Genomic DNA, 18,863 nt, shown 5'->3' with positions numbered 1-18,863 from the left:
CCTCAACTTTCTAGACATGGCGACAGTTCGTGTGACCAAATCAATCGGCACAACCAAAACCAATCCAAGTGGTGTACACCAACAAAACAAAATGAATGATATAAAGTGAACATAAAAGATTGCAAGCTGTGAATTCACAACACTTTCCATGTAAATCAATGTAGTGCGGGGCAATGTAAGCATGTATCCAAAGATAAATACCCAGATAATAAAGTCATATAGTCCCGTATTATCCACACCATGTGAGACCAGAGTCTGGTCCTCTTCTTGCTTCCACCACCAGTTTACAAATGGCCGCTGCATTACCAATGGGGTCACAAAGGGCTCGCCCCCTGCTTGGGTAAAGAACTCTTGGTGTGGGTTGTATATCCTCCTTCCCAGTTCGGACAATCCCTCAAAGGGGCGGGAATACTTGTATAGAAGCAGACGGCACAATCTAGTCTTCTCAATTTATTACAGAAGCTAAAAACACACAAAAGCGGCACTGAGACCAGTGCTAGTACGGGATCGCACATATCCTATAACGGCAATACGCCCCGGAAACCAGGATGGCCACGGGGTGACGTCACGCCTCAAGCTCCTCCCCCTATAAGCGTTACGTCCAGGGCAGGGACTTCATCAGTGGAGTGGAGCCACGCCTCAAACCCGCAAGTCAAATAGAGGATGCAACATCAAACCGCAATCCAAAGTGAGACCATACAAGACCCCAGAAGCCGCAAATTGCCGGCACAAACTAGGGGAGGCGTAGTTACTAAATAAAACATTCAAAAACGGGGAGAATTTTGGTAATATAGGAGACTATTAAAACCTGTAAAATCCACATATAAGCGGACGCATCGTGTGGACATCCCTTACAGAAACAAATAAAATGGCTAAAAAATGACACCAAGCGACCCACAATAAATCCCAAGATACAGAATACAACAACTAGACATAAAAGACGTGTACGAAAATATATGTAAACAATGAAATTACAAATCACTAATGAAACCATTTAAATCAAGTTCCACATTAAGACCCATGGTGTCAGGGATCCGGGTATGACCAGAAATGTGTGGACTGTCACAGGGAAGTAACAGGCTTCAGGAATGATGTAATAACAATATACAAATATACAAAACGCACCGTAACAAAACCAACCTTCCACTAATATCAGTGTGCGGGAACACAGGCGTAGTCAGGGCTGGAGAGGTGGAATGGTCAGGCAGGCCGTATGGTTCTGTCAGATACCGCCTGGCGGTACCTCTAGCAATCCACAGGACAGGATCCCCCAGAGCGCGGGGTCTAAGACCCAGTCTGCTTGTTCACCAGGGCCCCTGATGGTGGGGATGGACTTGGAGCAGACAGGAACCAGGTCGCGGCCCCTGAGTACACCCGCCTGTGGTAGAGAGATCCGCCAGAGGTATACACTGGTAAGAGCCTGACGTGAAGAGGCAGATAGGTCCCTGCAGGACGGATGGATGGCAGAGTAGCAAGCCTGGTCAGACAGGCCGGGTCGGTAACAGTGGGGACAGCACGGTACAAGGCAGCAGGCATAGAGTAGTCGGGTCACTCGCCGGGTTCGGTAACAGGAGTTCAGATCGATAGGGATATCCAGAAGAGTAGTCAAACGAGCCAGGGGTCAGAGCAGGAGAAGTCAGCAAGGTCAGGATCAAGCAGGGTCGGCAGCAAGGCAATCAGGAGTACAGGACAATCGGGAACAAGATACAGGGGCTCATGGGACAACACCAAGGCACTGATTGCAGGCCTGGTGCTGCTTAAATATACCTCCTGCAATCAGCCTCAGGTGATGGCTTGATTGCAGGAGTGAGATCCTGGCTGCTGAAAGCACCCGCTGGCCAGCACTGGTACTGCAGCCCTCAAGGCAGGTGAGCCCATTCCTGACACATGGGTTTGAGTATGACATCCATTCTGATGGACCTTCAGAAATCTGCACTGGAACGGACTCACCACTTGGAGTCTCTGGGTTGAGTCGTTGTACTCCCCCCTCCGGAGATACTTCAGACTCTTCGCTCCCAGACAGCCATTCGGATGGACCCTTCAGAAATCTGCACTGGAACGGACTCACCACTTGGAGTCTCTGGGTTGAGTCGTAGTATTCCCCCCTCCGGAGATACTTCAGACTCTTTGCTTCCAGACTCATGTACTTCAGTCCAGGAGTTGTGTCCTGGATCTGATGGTGGTCTTCTTCCAGGTAGTCCCACTTCTGCCCAGCTTCACTCCAGATCCATACAAAGCAGTATTGTGGGACAGATAAGTCCGGTCCAAGAACACATCAGTCTGGTGTCCCAGGCTTGGTGGCTCAGAAATCCAGCTCTGGAGTCTGGGAGTAGAATATCCACGTGATGGATACCAGTCCACCGCACGGGAAGACGTCCTGGACACCCTGGCAGAACATGGAGTCGGTCATTGGTGGAATCTTGTATCCTGATCTACATCTTGAAGGTTGGGAGATTATGCTCTCCTCCGCAGGCTCCTCCTGTATCCACCATATTTCTTTATCGTACATAACAGGACACAGAGCAGGCTATTCATAACTATGCGGGTTATAGGCCACCTATAGGTGAATGGACACTGGCTGACCAATCAGAGAGGAGGTCCTCCCCTATATAATCCTCCTACACAGGAAGTACTTCAGTTTTTTTTGCCGGTGTCTGTAACGTGGATGGTCACTGAAAGTGTTGCTGTACTCTTGGAGTTTACCTGAAGGTCCAGAAGGGTTCCATTAGAGAATCAGGGACTTTAATCGGATCCATTCAGAAAGCTATGAGCCAAAATGGTTGGTATCCGAGCCTCGCCCCAAGGAGAAGAATCCTTAGGGTTGGCCTGTAATGCAGCCTTACAGCGCTGGACCCCGTGCAGATGGAACCCTGTGCGGTTTTAATTCTGACCATGGTACTTCCAGCGGGGTGCTATACGGGTCTGAGGCAGTGGCCCCTCAGTATGGGGACCGGGTCCTTGAAGATCTGTATGACAATACCTGCCGTGATGGGTGAAGGTTGGTGCCTGGTGGAAGTCAGGGACCTGGGGCAGGACTGGTAAGATATCTTCCTTTTCTTCTCTCTGTAAAGAGAAACAACAAAGCTCTAAATTGGGGGGGAAAGGAGAGGTGTTGTTGACTGAGGTTTCCACCAGGGGGAGTGCTCGCCATTGTTTTGTGACCGGTCGTAGGGCGCGTGCGCGGATCTGTGCACACTCAATGGGCATGCGAGGATCGTGCGCACATGTGCTGTAGCGGCCAGAAACGGAAGTCGGACATATTTGTTTCAGGAGGCCGGGACGCACATTGGCTGCTGCTGGGGAATTTCCTGCGGCTGAGAAACAGAGCGGGCTATTTAGTGAGGGCACCTCGAGGGGGGATAGTTGGCCGGTCAGTCAGCAGTCACCCATGGTGGGGGATCATAAGGTCAGCATTTGTATTGGTGGTTTTTCTTCAGCACACTACTTGCATAGCTGTATCTTGGGGTCTGTGTTTACCAGTGGATGCGCACAGATTTTACACTAGGTCTTCCAGAAAGCGGAGTGGGGGAGGTGCAGCAGGAAAGGGCACTAATGTACCACCGCCAGGTCCTGAGGAACCCAGCCGAACGTCCGCTGGAATATCCTCTCCTGACAGGCCAGAAGCGGCTGGGCAGTCTGAGCCGCTGCGTCTATCTGGAACATGCTCAGGGTTTTGTGGCTGAAGGTCGGCACAGCTGCCATGCAAATAACTGTTGGCAAGTTTTCTTTCCAAAAGATTTCGGGGGAAAGAGTTCTCTTCTACCCTTTAGGAGGAAATCCAAATGCCCTTCATTTGAAGGTGTCGGGGGCTTCGGTTACTGGCCCCTCATCTACCAGGCAGTTGTTTCATCACACACAGGTCCCAGTCTCCAGACACAGAGCAGAGAAATGGGCGTGGTACAAGAAATGGCGTCATCCCTATCCGTCAATAAATACGTCCTCCGCACACCCGACTAAATTGTAGATGCCTTCTCTCATACACCCGACTACATCTCACACACCCGACTACATCTCACACACCCGATTACATCTCCCACACCCGACTACATCTCACACACCCGACTACATCTCCCACACCCGACTACATCTCACACACCCGACTACATCTCACACACCTGACTACATCTCACACACCCGACTACATCTCACACACCCGACTACATCTCATACACCCGACTACATCTCACACACCCGACTACATCTCGCACACCCGACTACATCTCGTACACCCGACTACATCTCACACACCCGACTACATCTCGTACACCCGACTACATCTCGTACACCCGACTACATCTCGTACACCCGACTACATCTCACACACCCGACTACATCTCGTACACCCGACTACATCTCGTACACCCGACTACATCTCGTACACCCGACTACATCTCGCACACCCGACTACATCTCGCACACCCGACTACATCTCATACACCCGACTACATCTCACACACCCGACTACATCTCGTACACCCGACTACATCTCGCACACCCGACTACATCTCGCACACCCGACTACATCTCGCACACCCGACTACATCTCGCACACCCGACTACATCTCGCACACCCGACTACATCTCGCACACCCGACTACATCTCGCACACCCGACTACATCTCGTACACCCGACTACATCTCACACACCCGACTACATCTCACACACCCGACTACATCTCACACACCCGACTACATCTCACACACCCGACTACATCTCACACACCCGACTACATCTCACACACCCTTTAGGAAAAGTAATCCTTTCACCCTTGAAAGTAAATCCATATAACCGTCTCTGTATAATGATGGCGCCCTCCTATCCCAATACTCCCATCATACTAAACATCCAACAAATGAAATCGAAGATCATACAATCAAATAGAACGTCCCAAGAATTGTGTCCAAAATAGAAGCCCAGAAAATCCAAATGTCCCTCTTTCCAAATCCAGTGTGAAATCCCAATTGTCTTATCGCTCTTCATGAACCTCAAAACAATAAACCTATAATAGTGTATTACCTCCTCTAAAATCATATGTATGAGAATATAATATCTGCAATAAGGGGAAAGAGGGACAGTTGGAATTTTTGGACACAATTCTTGGGACATTCTATTTGATTGTATGAACTTCTATTTCATTTTTGTTTTGGATGAGTTTAGTATTATTTATGTGAGTATTGTGATAGGAGAGCGTCATCATTGTTATAGGTTATAATCATCCCTATCCGGATACAACGGAAAACCCCTCTTAGCAATGGGACTTTTAAGGCACAAATTAACCCCCTCAACTACCGGGCACTTCTACCCCCTTCCTGCCTACAGGGCACTTCTACCCCCTTCCTGCCTACAGGGCACTTCTACCCCCTTCCTGCCCACCGGGCGCTTCTACCCCCTTCCTGCCTACAGGGCGCTTCTACCCCCTTCCTGCCTACAGGGCGCTTCTACCCCCTTCCTGCCTACCGGACACATCTACCCCCTTCCTGCCTACAGGGCGCTTCTACCCCCTTCCTGCCTACCGGACACATCTACCCCCTTCCTGCCTACAGGGCACTTCTACCCCCTTCCTGCCTACAGGGCACTTCTACCCCCTTCCTGCCTACAGGACACTTCTACCCCCTTCCTGCCTACAGGGCACTTCTACCCCCTTCCTGCCTACCGGGCGCTTCTACCCCCTTCCTGCCTACCGGACACATCTACCCCCTTCCTGCCTACAGGGCACTTCTACCCCCTTCCTGCCTACCGGGCGCTTCTACCCCCTTCCTGCCTACCGGGCGCTTCTACCCCCTTCCTGCCTACCGGGCACTTCTACCCCCTTCCTGCCCACCGGGCGCTTCTACCCCCTTCCTGCCCACCGGGCACTTCTACCCCCTTCCTGCCTACAGGGCACTTCTACCCCCTTCCTGCCTACAGGGCACTTCTACCCCCTTCCTGCCTACCGGGCACTTCTACCCCCTTCCTGCCTACCGGGCACTTCTACCCCCTTCCTGCCTACCGGGCACTTCTACCCCCTTCCTGCCTACCGGGCACTTCTACCCCCTTCCTGCCTACCGGGCACTTCTACCCCCTTCCTGCCTACCGGGCACTTCTACCCCCTTCCTGCCTACAGGGCACTTCTACCCCCTTCCTGCCCACCGGGCACTTCTACCCCCTTCCTGCCTACAGGACACTTCTACCCCCTTCCTGCCTAACGGGCACTTCTACCCCCTTCCTGCCTACAGGACACTTCTACCCCCTTCCTGCCTACAGGACACTTCTACCCCCTTCCTGCCTACCGGACACTTCTACCCCCTTCCTGCCTACCGGACACTTCTACCCCCTTCCTGCCCACCGGACACTTCTACCCCCTTCCTGCCTACCGGACACTTCTACCCCCTTCCTGCCTACCGGACACTTCTACCCCCTTCCTGCCTACAGGACACTTCTACCCCCTTCCTGCCTACAGGACACTTCTACCCCCTTCCTGCCTACAGGACACTTCTACCCCCTTCCTGCCTACAGGACACTTCTACCCCCTTCCTGCCTACAGGACACTTCTACCCCCTTCCTGCCCACCGGACACTTCTACCCCCTTCCTGCCTACAGGGCACTTCTACCCCCTTCCTGCCTACCGGGCACTTCTACCCCCTTCCTGCCCACCGGGCACTTCTACCCCCTTCCTGCCATCGGGCACTTCTACCCCCTTCCTGCCCACCGGACACTTCTACCCCCTTCCTGCCCACCGGACACTTCTACCCCCTTCCTGCCTACCGGGCACTTCTACCCCCTTCCTGCCTACCGGGCACTTCTACCCCCTTCCTGCCATCGGGCACTTCTACCCCCTTCCTGCCCACCGGGCACTTCTACCCCCTTCCTGCCTACCGGGCACTTCTACCCCCTTCCTGCCTACCGGGCACTTCTACCCCCTTCCTGCCTACAGGACACTTCTACCCCCTTCCTGCCTACAGGACACTTCTACCCCCTTCCTGCCTACCGGGCACTTCTACCCCCCTTCCTGCCTACCGGGCACTTCTACCCCCCTTCCTGCCTACAGGGCACTTCTACCCCCTTCCTGCCTACAGGGCACTTCTACCCCCTTCCTGCCTACAGGGCACTTCTACCCCCTTCCTGCCTACAGGGCACTTCTACCCCCTTCCTGCCTACAGGGCACTTCTACCCCCTTCCTGCCTACAGGGCACTTCTACCCCCTTCCTGCCTACAGTACACTTCTACTCCCTTCCTGCCTTCCGGACACTTCTACCCCCTTCCTGCCTACAGGACACTTCTACCCCCTTCCTGCCTTCCGGACACTTCTACCCCCTTCCTGCCTACCGGGCACTTCTACCCCCTTCCTGCCTACCGGGCACTTCTACCCCCTTCCCGCCTACCGGGCACTTCTACCCCCTTCCCGCCTACCGGGCACTTCTACCCCCTTCCCGCCTACCGGGCACTTCTACCCCCTTCCCGCCTACCGGGCACTTCTACCCCCTTCCCGCCTACCGGGCACTTCTACCCCCTTCCCGCCTACCGGGCACTTCTACCCCCTTCCCGCCTACCGGGCACTTCTACCCCCTTCCCGCCTACCGGGCACTTCTACCCCCTTCCCGCCTACAGGGCACCTCCCCCCCTTCCCGCCTACAGGGCACTTCTACCCCCTTCCCGCCTACCGGGCACTTCTACCCCTTTCCTGCCCACCGGGCACTTCTACCCCCTTCCTGCCTACAGGATACTTCTACCCCCTTCCTGCCTACCGGGCACTTCTACCCCCTTCCCGCCTACAGGGCACTTCTACCCCCTTCCCGCCTACCGGGCACTTTTACCCCTTTCCTGCCCACCGGGCACTTCTACCCCCTTCCTGCCTACAGGGCACTTCTACCCCCTTCCCGCCTACCGGGCACTTCTACCCCCTTCCCGCCTACCGGGCACCTCCCCCCCTTCCCGCCTACAGGGCACTTCTACCCCCTTCCCGCCTACCGGGCACTTCTACCCCTTTCCCGCCCACCGGGCACTTCTACCCCCTTCCTGCCTACAGGATACTTCTACCCCCTTCCTGCCTACCGGGCACTTCTACCCCCTTCCCGCCTACAGGGCACCTCCCCCCCCTTCCCGCCTACAGGGCACTTCTACCCCCTTCCCGCCTACCGGGCACTTTTACCCCTTTCCCGCCCACCGGGCACTTCTACCCCCTTCCTGCCTACAGGGCACTTCTACCCCCTTCCCGCCTACCGGGCACTTCTACCCCCTTCCTGCCCAGACCAATTTTCAGCTTTCAACGCTATCACACTTTGACAATTGCGCGGTCATGCAACACTGTACCCAGATGACATTTTTATCCTTTTTGCACACAAATAGAGCTTTTTTTTGGTGGTATTTAATTGCCGCTGGGGGTTTTATTTTTTGCGCTATAAACAAAAAAATAGCAAAAAATTTGAAAAAAAAAGTTTTTTTGTTTGTTTGTTTCTATTATACAATTTTGCAAACCAGTAATTTTTCTCCTCACTGATCTGCGTTGATGAGGCGGCACTGATAGGCAGCACTGATGGGTGGCCCTGCTGGGCACAGGTGGGCGGCACTGATAGGCGGCACTGATAGGCGGCACTGATAGGCGGCACTGATAGGATGCACTGATAGGCGGCACTGATAGGCGGCGCAGATAGGAGGCACTGATGGGCACTGATATGAGGCACCAACGAGCTGGCACTGCTGGGTGGCCCTGCTGGGCACAGGTGGGCGGCACTGATCGGCATTGATGATCAGTGCCGATCCCTTTGCTGACAATTGCCGGATCTTGGCAGTACTTTCCTCATGTTGTATTTACCTGGTGATCTCCTGTCATTGGACACAGCTGATCACGTGGTAAAAGGCTGCCATGATTGGGGGCGTGTCCTGGAATGATGCCCATGGACGTGGTCCCAGAACCAGCCAACTGGGCTGTAGCCGCCCTTCGGTAGGGAACTGGTTAAACCAAACATGTTGTAAAGAATATTCATTTTAAAAACCTTATTTTATTTCTACAATATTGTAAAAGGCACAAAGGTGCACAATCTGGCGGTATCACCGAGTTTTCGGGTAGATGAAGGGGAACGAGTCGTGCGTGTATTTGCACTCGACGCGTTTCGAGACCAATCCTAATCTCTTCCTGAGAAGTGCTCCAAAGACACGACACCCACGGTGAACATATCATCATGTATGAAATCTTTACATAGGTCTGACATGGACCCGGTGTGATCAGTCCCATAAAGCACCATTCACAGGTACATAGACCCGGTGTGATCACAGTCCCATAAAGCACCATTCACAGGTACATAGACCCGGTGTGATCAGTCCCATAAAGCACCATTCACAGGTACATAGCCCCGGAGTGATCACAGTCCCATAAAGCACCATTCACAGGTACATAGACCCGGTGTGATCAGTCCCATAAAGCACCATTCACAGGTACATAGACCCGGTGTGATCACAGTCCCATAAAGCACCATTTACAGGTACATAGACCCGGTGTGATCAGTCCCATAAAGCACCATTTACAGGTACATAGACCCGGAGTGATCAGTCCCATAAAGCACCATTTACAGGTACATAGCCCCGGAGTGATCACAGTCCCATAAAGCACCATTCACAGGTACATAGACCCGGTGTGATCACAGTCCCATAAAGCACCATTCACAGGTACATAGCCCCGGAGTGATCAGTCCCATAAAGCACCATTCACAGGTACATAGACCCGGTGTGATCACAGTCCCATAAAGCACCATTCACAGGTACATAGACCCGGTGTGATCAGTCCCATAAAGCACCATTCACAGGTACATGGACCCGGTGTGATCAGTCCCATAAAGCACCATTCACAGGTACATAGACCCGGTGTGATCACAGTCCCATAAAGCACCATTTACAGGTACATAGACCCGGTGTGATCAGTCCCATAAAGCACCATTTACAGGTACATAGACCCGGTGTGATCAGTCCCATAAAGCACCATTCACAGGTACATAGACCCGGTGTGATCACAGTCCCATAAAGCACCATTTACAGGTACATAGACCCGGTGTGATCACAGTCCCATAAAGCACCATTCACAGGTACATAGACCCGGTGTGATCACAGTCCCATAAAGCACCATTCACAGGTACATAGACCCGGTGTGATCAGTCCCATAAAGCACCATTTACAGGTACATAGACCCGGTGTGATCAGTCCCATAAAGCACCATTCACAGGTACATAGCCCCGGTGTGATCAGTCCCATAAAGCACCATTCACAGGTACATAGACCCGGTGTGATCAGTCCCATAAAGCACCATTCACAGGTACATAGACCCGGTGTGATCAGTCCCATAAAGCACCATTCACAGGTACATAGACCCGGTGTGATCACAGTCCCATAAAGCACCATTCACAGGTACATAGACCCGGTGTGATCAGTCCCATAAAGCACCATTCACAGGTACATAGACCCGGTGTGATCAGTCCCATAAAGCACCATTCACAGGTACATAGACCCGGTGTGATCAGTCCCATAAAGCACCATTCACAGGTACATAGACCCGGTGTGATCACAGTCCCATAAAGCACCATTCACAGGTACATAGACCCGGTGTGATCAGTCCCATAAAGCACCATTCACAGGTACATAGACCCGGTGTGATCACAGTCCCATAAAGCACCATTCACAGGTACATAGACCCGGTGTGATCAGTCCCATAAAGCACCATTCACAGGTACATAGCCCCGGTGTGATCACAGTCCCATAAAGCACCATTCACAGGTACATAGCCCCGGTGTGATCAGTCCCATAAAGCACCATTCACAGGTACATAGCCCCGGTGTGATCAGTCCCATAAAGCACCATTCACAGGTACATAGACCCGGGTGGGGGCAAACCACGTGAGAAAACCGCCAAGATTGAAATCATTCGGTGAAGCCGAAGACTCCACCATCCTCTCATACCAGAAGTGGGGAAAGAAAAGGACAGAGGGAAAACCACCGTCGCTCGATTCGTCTCCTGGAGGGGCCCCTCCAAAGCCACCAAGGGGCGACCAAGCGGGATACCTGATCCCCAAGATTAGTCTAGGGAGTACTGTGTAGATAAATAATACACATATACCAAACAATCAGTGAAGGAAGGAAGGATAGGAGCACTTACATTTATTATTTATTTCAGGTACTTATATAGCACCATCAATGTACGCAGCACTGTACATATATATTGTACATTCACATCAGTCCCCGCCCCCGAGGAGCGGACAATCTAAGGTCCCTAACTTACATTCACATACTAGGGCCAATTGATACAGGAACCAATTCACCTACCAGCATGCCTTTGGAGTGTGGGAGGAAACCGGAGTACCCGGAGGAAACCCACGCAGGCACTAGGAGAACATGCAAACTCCAGGCAGGCGGTGCCATGGTTGGGATTCGAACCGAGGGCCCCTGTACTGCCAGACGGAAGTACCAACCATTTAGCCGCTGTGCTGCCCCAAATAGGGGTACATAAGTGTCGGGAGACAATAAGCGATGACTTGGCATCCAAATCCCAAAAACGGAAAACCTTTTGATGTTCTAAGCGTATAGTAGAGATAGTATCGTCCTGATCGAGGCGTATACGGCTGTTCATATAGAAAAACGTTTCCAGAAATGATTCAAAAACATATATACAGTTGCAAGAAAAAGTATGTGAACCCCTTGGGATTCCGTGGAGTTTTGCATGAATTGGGCATAAAATGTGCTCAGAATGTCATCTAAGTCACAACAATAGAAGAACACAGTCTGCTGAACATAATACTACACAAACATTAGATGTTGCCATGGTTTAATTGCACAAAACATGTAAACATTCACAGCGCAGGGAGGAAAAAGTATGTGAGGCCCTAGCTTAATGACTTCTCCCAGAGCTAACTGGAGCCAGGAGTGAGCCAACCTTGACTCCAATCAGTGTGATGATATTGGATGTGTTGCTGACACCTGTTTTGGGTTTACTGGTTTCAAGAAGCACTGTCTGATGTGAACCATGCCTCGCAGAAAAGAGCTCTTAGGAGACCTACGATCAAGAATTGTTGACTTGCATGAAGCTGGAAAGGGTTACAAAAGTATCTCCTTGAGCCTTGATGTTCCTGTGTCCACGGTAAGACAGACTGTCTACAAATGGAGAAAGTTTAGCACTGTTGCTACTCTCCCTAGGCGTGGTCGTCCTGTAAAAATGACTGCAAGAGCACAGCGCAGAATGCTGCATGAGGTAAAGAAGAATCCCAGAGTGTCAGCTAAAGACCTACAGAAATCTCTGGCACATGCTAACATTTTTGTTGACACATCTACAATAAGGAAAACATGAAACAAGAATGGAGTACATGGGAGGACACCACGGAGGAAGCCATTGCTGGCCAAAAAGAATATTGCAGCATGCTTGAAGTTTGCAAAAGAGCACCTGGATGTTCCACAGCACTACTGGCAGAATATACTGTGGACAGATGACACCAAGATTGAGTTGTTTGGGAAGAACACACAACACTATGTGTGGAGAAAAAAAGGCCCAGCACACCAACATCAAAACCTCATCCCCACTGTGAAACATGGCGGAGGGAGCATCATGGTTTGGGGCTGCTTTGCTGCCTCAGGGCTGGACGGATTGTTGTCATTGATGGGAAAATGAATTCCAGAGTTTATCAAGACATTTTGCAGGAAAACGTACGACCATCTGTCCGCCAACTGAAGCTCCGCAGAGGATGGGTGATGCAACAGGACAATGATGACCCAAAGCATACAAGTCATTCAACAAAACAATGGCTGCAACAGCACAGAATACGCCTTCTGGAGTGGCCCGGTCAGAGTCCTGACCTCAACCCCATTGAAATGCTGTGGATGACCTTAAGAGAGCGATTCACACCAGACATCCCAAGAATATTGCTACACTGAAACAGTTTTGTGAAGAGGAGTGGTCCAAAATGACTCCAGATCGTTGTGCAGGTCTGATCTGCAACTACAGGAAACGTTTGGTTGAGGTTATTGCTGCCAAAGGAGGGTCAACCAGTTATTAAGTCCAAAGGTTCACATACTTTTTCCTCCCTGCACTGTGAATGTTTACATGTTATGTGCAATTACACCATGGCAACATCTAATGTTTGTGTAGTATTATGTTCAGCAGACTGTGTTCTTCTATTGTTGTGACTTAGATGACGTTCAGAGCACATTTTATGCCCAATTCATGCAAAACTCCACGTAATCCCAAGGGGTTCACATACTTTTTCTTGCAACTGTAGCTCACCAGGTCTGATTGGACAATGTGTCACCATGGCTGCACCAGCAATATATGAGCCCTCAAGGTGGTGTTTATATACCCCAGTTGGACTTAGAAATGCTCCAATCAGCATCTATGATGATAAGATGCATATGGACGGACCTATCGCTGCCCAGGCTGGCTGCATGGCGCCATCCCGATGACGTCACACCGACGCACAGAAGACAGGACCAGGAAGGGCAGCCGCCGGGGAGAGTGCAATCCAAGCCTCTCCCTGGTAGAAAGGCCACACCGCCCCTGATCCCAGTCCTAAAGGCCTCCAGCCCCGAGGTGACTGGAACCCCCGTGCACCAGGGAGACGAAAGAACAACAAGCTGCAAAACATGGACAAATGAAATGATACAGGAAGAATAAAAACGGAAGAAGAGTATGGAAAAGAAGAGGAGAATTGTGGGTACGGCAACCACACTCACATAACGAAGACCATTTGAGAGGTCAAAAACATCAACAAGCCTCCAGAGGTAGAACTCAGAATTAAAACCCAAGGAGGCCCTGGGTGCAAACGTTATCCAAGGCAGATCCAAGGCCTGCCTCCTTATGAAGGGTCACCCCCAACTTGTTGGGGTATGGGGAAGGCTTTGATATTTGTGGCTGCATGGAGGGCTCTAATCCAAGACATATGATTCATTTCCACAATTTCTTGGGGTATGGACTGGAACTTTGGGTCTTTCACTCTCCCCAGTTTCTAAAATCAAATGTACCTATAAATCCAGAGAAAGGAAGAGCTTTATTTCAGGCTCTCGTTTGCCTATTGTCTCGGTGATCACAAAAAGGTTTCGGAGATTTTGTTCAACCTGTTTACAGTCCCGAAACCAAATTGGGGATGTAAGGCCCATTTTGGACCTCAAGGGGCTGAATCAGTTTCTAAATGTCCGATCCTTTCATATGGAATCGGTTCAGTCAGTAGTGGCCTCCCCACAGGAGGAAGATTTTTTGGCCTCCATAGACAACAAGGATGCATACCTGCATGCACCAATATGCATTCCTCGCCAAAGATTTCTGCAGTTTGTGGTAGGGGCTCAGCATCTCCAGTTCATAGCACTACTGTTTGGGGCTGGCCACGGCTCCCAGAGCTTTCACAAAAATGCTTGTTCCAGTAATCGGGTTACTCAGAACTTCGGGGGGTATCGGTCACAGGTTATCTAGACAATCTCTTGCTCAGAGGTTGGTTGACGCTAGGTCTCAAGTAGAATGTGGTCCTTATGATGCAGATCCTGGAACAGCTGGGCTGGGTGCTCAACCTCAAGAAGTCGATCCTGGAACCAGTGCAGAGCCTGGAGTATTTGGGGAAGGTCAAAGGGAAAGGTGTTTCTGCCTATAGGGAAATGTTGCGCCCTGAGGAACAAGGTTTACAGTTTGAAGGCCAATAGGTGTCCTTCAATTCTTTTAATTGGCCTCTGTATGAGGTTGCTGGGGAAGATGGTGTCCTCATTCAAGGCTATTCCCTATGCCGAATTCCACTCCAGGCCGCTACAAGGTTACATTCTGTCTGTTTGGAACAAGAAGATTCCGGCCCTGGATTACTGCATATCTCTGTCTCCAGAGGTACTGCAAAGCCTAAATTGGTGGTTGACTCACAATTTGGAGAAAGAAAGATCCTTTCGGCCAGTGGTGTCCATGTTCGTAACCACCGATGCCAGTCTTTCAGCTTGGGGGGCCATTCTGGAGGAGGCCGCAGATCAAGGAACATGGCTTCCACGGGAAAGGGTTCTTCCCATCAATGTCCTGGAACTTGAAGCAGTGAGGCTGTCTCTGAGGTATCGGACATCCAGATTTCAGGGTTGGTCTGTAAGGATTCAGTCCGACAATGTCACAGCAGTCGCATACATCGAGCACCAGTGTGGTACCAGGAGTCGTGGTGCTCAGAAGGAAGTGAACTACATTCTGACCTGGGCAGAGAGATCTGTTCCAAGTCGTCAGCCGTGTTCATTGCAGGTGTGGAAAATTGTCAGGAGGATTATCGCAGTTGGCGGCAGTTGATTCCAGGGTAATGGGTTTGCATTCTGATGTTTTCAAGGAAATCTGGCAGCGATGTGGTTGCCTGGGCGTAGGTCTGTTGGCATCCAGGTTCAACAACAAGGTCGATCTTTTTGTGTCCAGGGTAAGAGGCCCTCGTGCGGCAGGGGTAGATGCTTTTAGTGATTCCTTGGAGACCGTTTTCACTGATTTATGCCTTCCCTACGATCCAGCTGCTACCGCGTCTCTTACGCAGGATTCGGGAGGAGTCTACTTCGGCGATATGATTGCTCCGGCCTGGCCCCAGAGGGCCTGGTACACAGACATAGTGAAGCTGGCAGTGGACAGGTCGTGGTCCGTGCCGTATCGGCCAGACCTGTTGTCTCTGGCACCCAGGAAAGTATGTGATTGGTAGGATTCTGTCCGTTTCTTCAGACAGGGTTGCAGAAGAATTTGGCTGTTGGTACCATTATGGGCCAGGTTTCAGCATTCGCTATTTTCCTCCAGAGACCCATTGCGTCTCACTCTTTGCTCCGCACTTCTTTACAAGGATTGATGCGTATGGCTCCTCCTGTCAGGTTGCCTCTTGTGACCTTTAGACCTGGACTTGATTTTAGAGGCTTTGTAAAAGCCACCATTTGAACCTATTGGAGAGATTCCACTGGTCCTGTTGACTCGTAAGGTGTTGTTTCTAGTGACAATCACTTGTGCGGGAAGGGTGTCGGAGCTGGCAGCTCTATCTTGCAGAAAACCATTTCTGGTTCGGCATCATAAGGTGGTGGTGTGACCTAATCCATCCTTTTTACCAAACGTGGTTTCCAGTTTTCATCTCAATCATGACATCGTTCTGCCTTCATTCTTTCCTAGGCCTCAGTCAGCAAGAGAAAGATCTCTGCATACCTTGGATGTGGGTCGTTCTGTAAGGGTCCTCTTGATGGTGACGGCACAGGTTAGGAGGTCGGATGATCTGTGCTGCCAGAGGGGCCTAGGAAGGGGAAGGTGGCATCCAAGGCGACTATTTCACAATGGATCCGACAATTGATCCTTCAAGCCTATGGTTTGGAAAGTAATGTCCCACCCTTTTGGGTGAAGGCACACGCCTCCAGGAGTGAGGGAGCATCTTGGGTAACCTGCCATCAGGCGTCAGTGGCTCAGGTTTGCAAGGCCACAAACATGGCCGTCTGTTCACAGATTCACAAGATTCTACCAGGTGGGTGTCGGCTGCGGGGGATTCTGCCTTTGGGCGGCTGAGTAGGTCCTGAGGGATTATTGATGATGGTTGTGGTGTCACCCTCCCTTCAAATGTCTTCTTGCTTTGGGACATCCCCCATAGTCATGAATAGCCTGTCTGTGTCCCCCATGAGGTACCATAAAGAAAATTACCTAGAAAACCCATTTCTTGGGGGACATCACAGGACACAGAGGTCCCGCCCCTCTTTCTGGAATTTCATTGCTTGCTACAACCCGAAGTACTTCCTGTGTAGGAGGGGCTATTTAGGGGAGAACATCCTCTCTGATTGGTCAGCCAGTGTCTGTTCTCCTGTAGGTGGCCTGTAACCCACATAGTCATGAATAGTCTGCTCTGTGTCCCGTGACGTCCTCCAAGAAATGGATTTCGTAAATTTATAGAAAAAGATCCAATTATATTTATCTGTGTCCTACGAAGTATATAGCATATGTCCCCTCCGCAGGCTCCTCCTGTACTGTCCTCCGCAGGCTCCTCCTGTGTCCTCCGCAGGCTCCTCCTGTACTGTCCTCCGCAGGCTCCTCCTGTACTGTCCTCCGCAGGCTCCTCCTGTACTGTCCTCCGCAGGCTCCTCCTGTACTGTCCTCCGCAGGCTCCTCCTGTATCCTCCCCTCTGTGTCCATATACTATGTATATACCATGTACTGTCCTCCGCAGGCTCCTCCTGTATCCTCACCTCCGTGCCCATGAAGTCAGATCCTCAGAATGGTTTCCCAGCGTCTGAGCCCAATGTCTTGCAGAGCCGCGAGGTGCAGAGCGTTGTACTGTCTCCAACACTGCGATACGCCGGCCTTCCCGACTTCTGCCCTAAAGTACAGTGAGTATCACATTCTGTGTATGTGTAGTATATAGGATCTATGTTACATGTTCTGTGTATGTGTAGTATATAGGATCTATGTTACATGTTCTGTGTATGTGTAGTATATAGGATCTATGTCACGTGTTCTGTGTATGTGTAGTATATAGGATCTATGTTACGTGTTCTGTGTATATGTAGTATATAGGATCTATGTTACATGTTCTGTGTATGTGTAGTATATAGGATCTATGTCACATGTTCTGTGTATATGTAGTATATAGGATCTATGTTACATGTTCTGTGTATGTGTAGTATATGTGTCTGTGTATATAGGAAGGGTCTGCTTGTAATTCAGGGAGAATGTCTGTCTGTCTGTCTGTACACCAATACAGTCTCCCTTTTATGTGTAACATTTATACTGTCCTCTTCCTGTCACAGGGGGCTGATTGAGAGTGCTGAATGAATGGGGTTTGATGTGTTGTTGGGATTGTTGGATGGATGGGGTGCTGATGGGTTATTAGATGGATGGGGTTTGATGGGTTGAGGGAGTGTTTGGTGGATGAGGTGTTGGTTGGATGGATGGGTTGCTGGGAAGGTTGGGTGGATGGGGTGATGATGGAGTGCTGGGTGGATAGAATATGAATAGTTTGTTGGGGTGTTGATGTTGATGGGTTGTTGGGAGTGTTGGGTGGATGGGGTTTTGATGGGTTGTTGGGAGTGTTGGATGGATGGGGTGCTGATAGGTTGTCGGGAGTGTTGGATGAATGGGGTGCTAATGGGTTGTTGGATGGACGAGGTGTTGATTGGTTGCTGGGAGTGTTGGATGGATGGGGTGCTGATCGGTTGCTGGGAGTGTTGGATGGGGTGATGATGGGTTGTTGGGAGTGTCGGATGGATGGGATGCTGATGGGTTGTTGGATGGATGGGGTGTTGATGGGTTGCTGGGAGTGTTGGATGGATGGGTGTTGATGGGTTGTTGGGAGTGTTTGGTGGATGCTGGGTTGTGGGTAGTGTTGGGTGGATGAGTGGTTGCCGGGTTGTGGGTAGTGTTGGGGGGATGCCAGGTTGTGGGGAGTGTTGGGTGGATAGGAGGTTTCCGGGTTGTGGGGAGTGTTGGGTGGATGCTGGGTTGTGGGTAGTGTTGGGTGGATGAGTGGTTGCCGGGTTGTGGGTAGTGTTGGGGGGGATGCCGGGTTGTGGGGAGTGTTGGGTGGATGCCGGGTTGTGGGGAGTGTTGGGTGGATGCTGGGTTGTGGGGAGTGTTGGGTGGATAGGAGGTTTCCGGGTTGTGGGGAGTGTTGGGTGGATGCTGGGTTGTGGGTAGTGTTGGGTGGATGAGTGGTTGCCGGGTTGTGGGTAGTGTTGGGGGGGATGCCGGGTTGTGGGGAGTGTTGGGTGGATGCTGGGTTGTGGGGAGTGTTGTGTGGATGGGTGGTTGCCGGGTTGTGGGGAGTGTTGGGTGGATGCTGGGTTGTGGGGAGTGTTGGGTGGATGGGTGGTTGGCGGGTTGTGGGGAGTGTTTGGTGGATGCTGAGTTGTGGGGAGTGTTGGGTGGATGGTTGGTTGCTGGGTTGTGGGGAGTGTTGGGGGGATGG

General features: G+C 51.3%; 1 protein-coding gene across 1 annotated transcript in view; it reads left to right on the top strand.

Annotated features, from left to right (window-relative positions):
* LOC149430626 (neuralized-like protein 4) overlaps positions 1-17,322 on the top strand; it is a 50,083-nt gene extending 32,761 nt beyond the window's left edge. The window contains exon 23 of the mRNA XM_089666178.1: positions 17,127-17,322. Coding sequence (XP_089522304.1) covers positions 17,127-17,290 — 164 coding nt within the window. The 3' untranslated portion in view covers positions 17,291-17,322. The remainder of the gene's footprint in view (positions 1-17,126) is intronic.
* Positions 17,323-18,863: the final 1,541 nt, after the last annotated feature.

This window comes from Staurois parvus, unplaced genomic scaffold, assembly GCF_062004578.1.
Source record: "Staurois parvus isolate SC_StPar_1 unplaced genomic scaffold, SC_StPar_1.0 ptg002574l, whole genome shotgun sequence".
NCBI lineage: Eukaryota > Metazoa > Chordata > Amphibia > Anura > Ranidae > Staurois > Staurois parvus.
This window is presented reverse-complemented; position numbering and strand designations above follow the sequence as displayed.